Source organism: Protomyctophum parallelum (assembly GCF_964188405.1).
Source record: "Protomyctophum parallelum genome assembly, chromosome: 1".
NCBI lineage: Eukaryota > Metazoa > Chordata > Actinopteri > Myctophiformes > Myctophidae > Protomyctophum > Protomyctophum parallelum.
This window is the reverse complement of record NC_139697.1, coordinates 87,601,165-87,612,668: the sequence shown is the minus strand read 5'-3', so window position 1 is coordinate 87,612,668 and position 11,504 is coordinate 87,601,165. Positions and strand designations below refer to the sequence as shown.

The window sequence follows — 11,504 nt, the reverse complement described above, 5'->3', positions numbered from 1 at the left end:
ATATGATTTTAATATATTCTTCTGTTCTGAATATCGTTTTCTGATCTGTTCTTGTTTTCAGATCTGGTCACACTGCAATGAAAAATAGAACTGGGTGGTGAGGATATACCTGGCTGAAGAGTATTTAAATTTTGACAGAATTTGGAGCCAAAGGCACAATGACTGATGTCTGGTTAACAGGATCAGGGCAGAGTGACTAAGCGGGCATTGTAGTGGGCATTTGTGTTGTACGAGGGCACTGTCTTGCCCAGACCATGTGGCTGGCTACATTTAGAGACCATCTGTTGCCTGCACACCTACTACATCAGCAAGGGACTGTGACCATCACCCACTGTGCCCTTCTTTGGTGGATAGTATGTTCCTGCTGGTCATTCACCAAGGCAACAAGCCAGAAATTCTATCCGTCAGTCACCACCCAATTTGGGAAGCTGAGAGGCCTCAGGGTGCCCGTGCCCAGTGAGGTGCTTCGGCCTGTTGACCAGTATCTAGGGGTTCCATATGCAGCACCTCCCTTGGGCGAGAAAAGATTCATGCCCCCAGATCAGCCCTCCTCTTGGTCAGGGATCAAGAATGCCACCCACTTCATGCCCGTGTGCCCGCAGAACATCCACAACACAGTACCAGAGATCATGATGCCCATATGGTTCACATATAACCTGGACACAGTAGCCACGTACATTCAGGACCAGAACGAGGACTGTTTATATCTAAACATCTACGCTCCAACAGAGGATGGTGAGTTGTTTTGGTAAACTGGACAACGGTGACTCTCCATGTCCGTCGATCACCATTGTGGCCGTGATGTCATTGTGCAATCATTATAGAGCATGAGCATCATTCCATTTCATTGCTGCCACCCAATGTTGATTTACCATCCAAAGACATCTCACCATCAGTTGCCTCGCAAACCTTTTAAACAAAGACAGTTCATGGATAAAGTGAAAATAATAGTTTTGTGGTAAGCCTGAAGAATCTATCTCTATATATATCTACAGTATAGATGTACCTGAAGGGGTGGAAATAAACAGTTGAACACTCTTTTGTTCCACTAATTGAATAATTTCAAGGTCAGGGTTTTTCTTCCATATGACAGTCCATGTACAAATAATATCTTTGTTTTCATGTTCAAAATGATGAGACAAGCACACTTGGATGTTTCCACTGGGTAAACAGAAAATCAATGCTTTGTTCAGTCATAATGATAAATCCAATCAAAACATACCATATCATGTGTCAGCTGTAATCTATGGGTTTTTCCCCTCTCTGATTACCCTGTCTGTCTTCACACCATACATTTTTATACTGTCAATCATCTGTAGATTCAAATAACATTATGATACTGTAATTAAGGAAGATCTTCTACAAAAATACACTATTAATATTAAAGATTAAAGAAAAATTAAAGATTCAGCTGCCTTTTAATAGTGCTCCCCCTATAAGCATTCAGAGAATTGTGATTGTTTCATCATTTAGAGTTGAATCTGTTTCAACTTTAATAATATGCAGCATGCATCTCTTTCGCCATGCAGCTTTCCTGGTACAGTAGCATAGCAACAAATTGTTATGCAACCTGCTTGAAAGGTTGCCTTTTTAAAAGTCTCCAGTTTGAAGTTGTGAACACTATAGTCTGTGGGCAGCTGCATGCACAGCAAAATGCATGCCATCTTGGATTTGTTATTACATCAAACATTATCTGCTTACCACAAGGGGCGTAAATTGCACGTATATATATGTCCAGTTCAATTCCTGTCCAGCCAGACTACTTGCTTTATGTCATTCCATTATTATGTCTGCATTTCCTCACACCACTGTCATCACACTTAACCCCTTAAAAAAAAGCATAAATAAATAAATAAACTATAAGAAACTCAATTTATTTTTGCAACGTGGCTCCACTATACGTCCCTTTCTTAAGAATGTCTATATCGAAAACACCTTGAACTTTCTGAGCCTGAGATGTCAGTCTGATGGATGGAAGAAGGAGGAGGAAATGAACCGTCTCTTAACTTTTCAGTTTCTTACACCGGCTTTGGCCCATTTCTTTTTACAATGTCAAATGAAAGAGTCTATTTTTGCAATCTCAGCTTTTTGATATTCTTGAAAGTAGCTTGCATCTTGACCAAGTCTGTGTGTGTGTGCTACTCAACCACATATCTCGCCACCTACTCATATTACGAGTAGCCCGAGGTGACACCTAAAGAATCTGAAAACATGCAGGCAAAATGGTTTGTGTGAAAGAATGGACCCAATATTGCAAGATAAAAACAAATATTTAGCCAAGCAGGCCTTCTAAACCAGGCCTAATTGAGCACTCCACTAACACTATACCTATTAAAAATGTATAGTTAATAAACACAAGACATTAATTATGTATTTGTCATTTTAGTATCCATTACGTGTGAGCTGTGTTTGTGTTAGCCTGGATTCCAGCCTGTTCCGTGAATTTGTTGATAGCGGAGTAACAAAACAAATTCCCAGAACGCAGCAAATCAGGCTGGAAACAGAGCTGTTGTCAGTGTCTACCATTCCTTAGCAAATCTAGCGAACGCATTATATTCACATACATATTATATGTTTGCTTTGTAATAAGGGGCATTTGTGTCATTGAAGAATTTACAATGCCATTCCAGTTTTTATGAAAGCAATGGCTGTAAAGCCTTTTACACACAAAGGCATACTTTTTCTTTAACCCATTTTTTTAACTTTATTGTATTTTATTTTGTGGGCTAGACTGGACGTCAGATTCAAAACTTAATCAATCTTGCTATTTTGAATTGTGTACTTCTTTTTCCTCATGTGACTCCCAGGGTCCCAACACAAGAAAAAGGGGGCGGCTTTCTCACATGGTGACAGTGATAAATCTGAAGGTATTTTTTAGAGCTCAGTCTTAATGCATGGATTCTTTTTGCTCTCTTTTTTTACATTTTTGGGGCGGCACGTGGAAGACGCTGAATCAGAATCAAGTTCATTAAGTCAATTCCAAATAGATTTTTTTGTAAGGGCCACTTTTTAATTGCCACCGATTTTGATTTTGGCATGGCATGATCTATTTTGCCTCATTATGGACCCCCTGAAGACAACACTCGGTGCAACAAATCAGCTTCAAATTTGCCTTTACAGAAAAATGTAGCCTCATACATATTTCAGTTTTTACTTTGGAGCAATGTGTAGGATTTCATGAATGGTATGTAACAGGGTCCTGATGGGCTGCAGCTCAGAATACATATCAGGGATGCATTAATTTTTACAACTGAAAGCATATTTTAACAAGGCGAAAAAGAAAAAGAATGTTCATAAATATTGCACATTATATGGTGTTTTTTATCCCTGTGGATGCATGTCATACGCTCAAAGACATTGATACAATGCCATTTTCATTTTAGAATAACTACTCTCGATTGAAATGCTATGGGTAAAATGTGTGTTCAATCCATTATCCTTCTGAGCATTGTGGGTTCAATGACAGGGGCACAATTTACAATTTAGGCATTTAGCAGACGCTCTTAATCCAGAGCGACTTACATTAAGCAAGAACAAAAAAGCATGGGAATACATGGGAATACATCACAAAGATACAGCCCACTATGCTCCAAGGTTAATAGTTTTGTAGTTAATAATTTTTCATTATAGTTTAGTTTTAGTTATAGTTTTGACAATTTGTTTTCTAATTCAGTTAATTTTAATTTGTTTTTAAGAGCGCGTTTGCTTGTTTTGTGACGATTCGTCTTAGTTTATAGTTTATATTAGTTTTCAATTTTTTCATACTTTGGGTTATTTGTCAGGTGCAGGATTGAAAAGGTCAGAGTAAAGGCCTATTCATACTACTTTTTAGGTGATAAGGTGACCACCGTGGTGGTTGGAAAAACGCCACCAAAACGCTCACCCAAACACATCTCTCTGTTTATACTAACCACCGTTTTGGTGGTCACCTTATCACCTAAAACTGGAGCATATGGTCCATGAGTAGGCCTGTTGTGTTAAACGAACTCAACAAAAGATATACCATTTAAAAAAATATATATATATATTCAGTTACTGTTGGCATTTTGTCTATAATTTCAGTTCGTTTAGTTAGTTTTGCAAACACACAATACAGTTTCAGTTAGTTATCGTTTTTCATCATACCGGGAGTTTTTTTGTTCAGTTAACGATTAGTTAGTATTCTACAAGTTTCTGTTATTTTGTTCGTTTACGTTAACCATAATAACCTTGTTACAGTATTCTTTGGATCGTGCCTAATTGATAGAAAATAGCAAAAAAAAAAAAAAAAAAAAGTGTTGTGGTTAGTCTTCACCATGTCTTCTTTTAACCACTTAAACCTCATTTACGTCATTGACCAGTCTTTTTTGTGAGTGTCGTGAGGTCGTAGATTGCCTATTTTCGCTGAACGCACACCTATTGTCATCGAATGTCTGCCTATTATAACATGCCCAGGATAGGGATGCTATAGGTTAAACCATGTGAGAGGGTACTACACAGTACACATCATCACTATACGTTTGCCTCTAGCTCTACACTGGGAAATAGAGCTTTGGCGTGGAACGTCTCAAATCCCTTCACCCGCCAGTGCAACTGTTTTGTTGAGCATGTGTTTGTTGACTGACGTTGCAGACATACGGGACTCTGAAGCTCGACCTGTGATGGTGTACATCCATGGCGGATCCTACATGGAAGGAACAGGGAACATGATGGATGGCAGTGTACTCGCCAGCTATGGGAACGTTGTCGTCGTCACGCTCAACTACAGGATTGGCATATTAGGTGATTGCATTTGAAATACCCTCGTATTTAAATGGGCTTCGAGCTTCCAGTCAGTGTGCAGAAATAAACATTGTCAATGTGATTTGTGGGTAAAAGAGACCTGTGGAGTAAACACTCATCTTACTGTGCTGAATTTATACCGGAATAGGGATTGCAGGGAGGTTAGGGGTGTTTCTTTCCCTAGTGTTTAAAATCCAAATGCATGGGTTTAAGCCGGTGAATGTGAACAGACAAAGCAAGGAGGAGCCAATTTTTTGCGTGTCTTAAGTACCAGGTCTTATTACTTAACTTAAGACCTGGAGGTGTGATCAATGCCATTTGGCCATTCTCCAAAGAGCATTGACCACATCTCCAGGTCTTAAGTTAAGTAATAAGACCTGGTACTTAAGACACGCAAAATACAGCCATTCATGTATTTTAAGTGCTGAATGGTGGCCTCTCTATAGTTTCTAAACATATACTGTATGTAACAAATTGTCAGAGACATTAAAACTCATAAGAAGACAGCTTCAGTAAGGCCTAATTTAGGTTTCTTCTTAAAGGCTTTAGGTTAGTCGTCCTGGTGGGTATTATGTTACTTAACACAGCAACTATGTCATTACCGCACCTGTGTTCTTTCTCTGTACTGTGTATGTTAGGCTTTCTAAGTACTGGTGACCAGGCAGCAAAAGGCAACTATGGACTCTTGGACCAAATCCAAGCACTCCGATGGATCAGTAAGAATATTGGTTACTTTGGAGGAGACCCAGGTCGTATCACAGTGTTTGGATCGGGGATCGGGGCTGCCTGTGTCAGTCTGCTAACACTGTCCCACCACTCAGAGGGTAAGACTGTGGGAGCCAGCTGTTCCCAAACAGCATACACCATAGAAGACATGCATATACTGTACAGTAGTAATCCTACTGTACAGTATAAGCAGGTCTTCTATGGTGTATGCTGTTGCACGTACACCACACACACACACTGCTACTTTTGCTATTTCATTTCAAATCAATCTAATACATTTAATCACTTAGGAGGTTTTTACAGTATACATATTATGTACTATAAAGTCCAAATGTAGCTCTGTTTATTGCCCGAGTCCACTGCAGCTCTAAGTGGTCCGGTGGAGTGTTCTCGTGTGGGTGCAGTAGTGTAGCTCATGGGGGTTTGGTTAAGTGAGTGAATGCTATTGTTCGCCTCTCCTCAATCCAATCAGGCTAAAAGCTTTGCCTCTTAAAGACTGGGATCTCTTAAAGGAGCATATCTGTGTCATAAAAGTTTCATCGTCTCATCATGTTCACCTGCATTTCATACATGAACAAATGTGTGCTGTTTACCATTTCACCTGGTTCATTTGTTAGTGTTTATTATTAGGCCTAGTGCTACCGTGGGGCACCAAGGATGGCGATGCCAGTCAGTCAGCCAGCCAGCCAGCCATGCAGCCAGTCAGTCAGCCAGCCAGCCAGCCATGCAGTCAGTCTGTCCATCACTTTGTTCCCAAACAACATACAAAACTATACTGGCTTGATAACCATGAAATGCTGTGCACATTCAGGGTCCCTAGACCAAACAAACGTGGTCGATCACAATGTTTTTGGCTGGGGACCCCCGGAAATGCTTTGGCCATGTCTCTTTCACGACTCCAGGTTGAGAACCCCTGCCCTAGACACTCACTACTTTTGTTGACTCAATGGCATTTTCTCTAGCACTACCCGTAGGTCAACATTTCTAATTGTACACACAACGTCGCAGAATCTAATGGTCAGATGATTGCCAGGCATCCATGTCTTCTTTTCGGCAAGCAACACTGTCATACAATGTACAAATTAGGTGTCTGTATCCTTTCCAGATATGCTTCCAACACTGTACAAATCCCATCCAATAGGCCTAACTAACAATTCTAGATCTAAATCTTCCATCATCATCCCAATGAAAAACATGCAACTACACACAATTCAGAAACCAAACCATGCCTCATTTGACATGGAGCGTTAATGAAAAAATGACTAGGATGAAAAGAAGAAAATGTGCACTTGAATATATTGCACTTTTGGAAACTCTGATTATTTACACCTCAGCGGTCCCATTTAAAAAGATCGCTTCCAGTGCCCCTTAACTCCTCTGTATGCTTCCTGGGGGTCTGTACCGACCCCATTGTGTCAAGGATGCAGACAGAGAGTTGAACCCAAATGCAAAGTCACAACAAACAAGTAGTAGATATTAAGTAGATAATAAAGTATTTAATAAAGAAAGGCAGAATCTTACACTGAATATGCAGGTAGGAACCAGGCAATCAAGAATGACATAATAGTCAAAACAGGAACAGGTAGCAGGACATCAATGACACCAGGTTATGAACTGACAATGAGTGTTTGTACTGACTACTGAGTCCAGTTATATAGAGAGCAGGTTGATTGGAGAAGTGTTCACTGCTGGGCTGATGAGGTAGTTGAAGACAGGTGTGTAAATGGAACTGGGTGAACTGGGTGTGCTGGAATGGGATATGGGAGTGGCCAGTGTGGAGTCACAGACTGAGGGAGAGACAGAATGTGACACATTGAGAGACACTACTCTAGTGCCATCCTTCAATCAACATTTCATTTGGGTAATTGTTTTTTTTTTAATTATTATTATTACCCTTATTATTATATCAATCAATCAATAAACTTTATTTGTTCAGACTCAGGGTCCCATAAACAACAGACAACATAAAACACTACATTATTATTATTATTATTATTATTATTATTTTCTATTATTGCAACAACCAATTTCAAATCTTCAGCTTGGGGGGCCTGGTGGTGTCTCAGTCAGTGCTGAGACCACATGCTTCTTGTGAGCATGAGGGCTTGCTGTGAATCCAGCCCCAGTCTTGTCTTTCATATCTATATTTCTGCCCTTGGTTTCCTGTCTCTCAAAAATCGTTAAAAAAAAGAAAAAACAACAATCTTCAGCTTGATTGTGTGCATCTCCCATATTGCAAAACCTCCCTCATATTGTTTACAAAGGTGGTTCATACGGGGCTCGATCGAGTCCGTGGACCAAAATATTATATTGACTTGGTTTTCCTATTGTTGGCACTGCAGGCAATATAGAGATAATAATAATAATAATAATATATATATTATTAAAATAATAATATTTGACTTTTTCACTGACTTTATTATTTCTTTATTAAAATGTGTGTGTGTGTGTGTGTGTGTGTGTGTGTGTGTGTGTGTGTGTGTGTGTGTGTGTGTGTGTGTGTGTGTGTGTGTGTGTGTGTGTGTGTGTGTGTGTGTGTGTGTGCGCAAGTCAATCAGACAAGAAAATCAGATTAGTCACAGCAACTGGAGTGGCTGAACTCATCAGCATCATTAACTACAATGCTGCTAACTCTCATCTTAATGGCATAGTTCTAAGGATAGCTGTCTGCCAGTCTGTCTGCCCGTCTGTCCGCCCGTCTGTTCCGTCCGTCTGTCCATGCACACTGCACAGCAAATTTCCAAACAATAATGCTTCCCAGCATATTAATTCCTCTAGTGCCAAAAAAGTAGGCCACTTTGCACGCAAGATATCTCAAAATGGCCACATCTCAACTTTGCACACGAGATGCTTCATAATCTAATAGGCAGCTTCAGAATGCACTATTGAGTTGTGTGGCCCATATACTGTATGGCCTTCCCTTTAGCACCATTTTGGGCGGGAACCTCTTTTGGTGTTAACATTATGTTATGCTTTAGCTATTGAAAAATAGCAGATCTACAAGCTCATAGCGTGCCACCGAGTGGCGCGCTACGAGCTTGTACGTCTGCTATTTTTGAAAAATCGAAGAACCACTGACATATAGAAACATAGCTTTTTCAGAAAACTGTCAGGATGTAGAAGACATGTTTAGAATCTGATCTCAGGTCAAAATGGGTTAAAGCCAAACTTTTCACATGCACAAAAGTATGTATAGTTCTATGTTATCAGATTGCTATGAAAATTACTGAGCACATTCATGCTCGCTGAAGGAGGAACCCTAACCATTTGAGTGACCCAATGACCTTTCTATTATCTCCATCCAATTTCCACTAGTTAAAATAAGCCATCAGGTAAGCAGCATGGCTATAGTCTTGTTACAGAGCTAAATGAACATTCAGGAGTTTGCTCTGACATATTCCCTTGTCTTTTTGTGCTGCATGTGTTGTTGTGCTTTCTCAGGTCTGTTCCACAGAGCCATCATCCAAAGTGGCTCAGCTCTGTCCAGCTGGGCTGTCAACTACCAGCCTGTCAAATACACGCGCATGCTGGCCGAGCGGGTTGGCTGCAACGTCCTGGACACAGTGGACATGGTCTCTTGCCTGCAGAAGAAGACCGCCAAGGAGCTGGTGGAGCAAGACATCCAGGCCGCCCGCTACCGCGTGGCCTTTGGACCCGTCATCGACGGAGACGTCATACCCGACGACCCCGAGATACTCATGGAGCAAGGCGAGTTCCTCAACTATGACATCATGCTGGGCGTTAATCAGGGCGAGGGGCTGCGCTTCGTGGAGAACGTGATGGACCTGGAGGACGGCGTGTCCGGCAGCGACTTTGACTTTGCCGTGTCCGACTTCGTGGACAGCCTGTATGGCTATCCGGAGGGCAAGGACACCCTGAGGGAGACCATCAAGTTCATGTACACGGATTGGGCCGACAAAGACAACCCGGAGACACGGAGGAAGACTCTGGTAGCGCTGTTCACCGACCACCAATGGGTGGAGCCCTCGGTGGTGACGGCTGACCTCCACGCCCGCTACGGCTCGCCCACTTACTTCTACGCCTTTTACCACCACTGCCAGAGCCTGATGAAGCCGGTGTGGTCCGACTCGGCGCACGGAGACGAGGTGCCGTATGTGTTCGGCATCCCGATGGTGGGCCCGACTGATCTGTTCCCGTGCAACTTCTCCAGGAATGACATCATGCTCAGTGCCGTGGTCATGACGTATTGGACCAACTTTGCCAAGAGTGGGTGAGTAAAAAGCAATGTCTAATTTATACTCTGTCAGAGGAGATCTGTTTGTTTTCAATAAGAGACACCATCATGCGATGGAGTGGTATTGGGTTTATACCATAGACTGTAAAAGAATATGGACAAAGCGTTCGCCGGGTCTGATATAAGATGAAGCTTGGTCTGATTTATTCTTTGTAGGCCTAAGTGATGGAATCTGTCATCTAGCCCTAACTGTTAGGAAACAATAGCAAGAATTTTGCATAATTTAAGCCAACTTTTGTCGTAAGTGTTTAAGGCTAATTCATTTAATTTTACAGTGAGCTGTTCAGACTGTGTTAAATTTGGCCCTCTTTTTATTACCTTTAATGAACAGGACAATCTAAGGACTTTCAAATAAAATAAAACTGTTTTACAGGATTTAGGATACATTTTCCTTCTATGAGGCACAGAGGCAGCCCATCACGCTAAAAGAGTTGCTCCTCCTTCAAGTTCAAGACAAATGAAGCCGCAAACCAGGGGTACAATAACAATACAATTAGAAATAACTGAATGAGGAGACAGAAATAGAATCTGGCATGGCTCCCTTATTATCCTGGTTGTCCTCTCTCACTTTATACGTTCCCTAATAGTCAACCTTTTCTTTTGAAAGACAAATGCATGTGGTCTCCAAGGCTAACACCTCAGCTCAACCTCAACCTCATTCAATGAAAAGATAAACCAATTATCTGAGTCACTCTTCAGAGGTAGGCTACTGTCTCCTTCTTCTGTAATTCTTGTAGAATATTATTTCTACGAGTCGTGGCACATTGTCACTGCTCTGGGAGTGTGGGGTGGGTTCCAGAACATTCATTTTATTTTAATGTAATTAGGCCAAAGACACTTTGACATTTGAAGCTCATGGTCCATTGAAAGTCAATTGGTGTCTGTCATGAAAAACACCCTGTCCTAAGAAATGTTAAAACATGTTGCTACTTAAAAGCAATGATTTCCAATGCACATGTGATTCTGTGAACAACCAATGACAAAAGAGCTCATTCTCTATATGGGTCTTCAATTGGGGATCCAGGACCCCTAGGGGGTCCTCAGAGTTACTAAGGGGGGATGGGGGAGGGCTGCTGTTGTGATTTAACAAAATATTTAAATGCCAAAACACATTATAAGCTGAGAAGTACTTTAAAAGGTAAAATAAGCAGCATTTTAGGAAGACATTCCCCTTTCAGAGTTTACAGAGTCTGTGCACAAACCTGACCAGGGCACCACTGGGCTATACTCATACCCATCTGTTATTTTTTACACCAAAACGCTACAAGCAGATCTGAAATTGTAGATCTGATATTGTCTGCACATAACATGAATCCACATTTCATTTACACAGCACTTGGTGATAGTGCTGTCAAACAAATCTGCTGCGTCACTTGGAGCTTTGAAAGCCTCTTATAAAAATGTGCACGCACGCACTCACGCACGCACACGCACACGCACACGCACACGCACACGCACACGCACACGCACACGCACACGCACACGCACACACACACACACACACACACACACACACACACACACACACACACACACACACACACACACACACACACACACACACACACACACACACACACCCTCACACACACACACACACACACACACACACACACACACACACACACACACACACACACACACACACACACACACACACACACACAGTATAAGTACGTTTAATATGCATCACAATTTTATATGTACAGCATATAGTGGAGGGATATTCAACTATAGATTAGGTAGTGGGCCACAATTAGGG

At 41.4% G+C, this 11,504-nt stretch overlaps 1 protein-coding gene across 5 annotated transcripts in view; it reads left to right on the top strand.

Moving 5' to 3' along the window:
- Window positions 1–254: 254 nt before the first annotated feature.
- Window positions 255–11,504, top strand: part of LOC310863895 (neuroligin-3-like) — a gene marked incomplete at both ends in the record, with an annotated part of 13,600 nt that continues 2,350 nt past the window's right edge. The window contains 5 exons of one of the 5 annotated variants that reach the window (XM_083772423.1): window positions 255–735; window positions 2,808–2,867; window positions 4,612–4,761; window positions 5,400–5,585; window positions 8,929–9,718. In XM_083772423.1, coding sequence (XP_083628549.1) covers window positions 255–735; window positions 2,808–2,867; window positions 4,612–4,761; window positions 5,400–5,585; window positions 8,929–9,718 — 1,667 coding nt within the window. Of the gene's footprint in view, window positions 749–2,807; window positions 2,868–4,567; window positions 4,762–5,399; window positions 5,586–8,928; window positions 9,719–11,504 lie in introns of all 5 variants that reach the window. The other 4 variants (XM_083772424.1, XM_083772422.1, XM_083772421.1 and 1 more) reach the window with 4 other exon arrangements.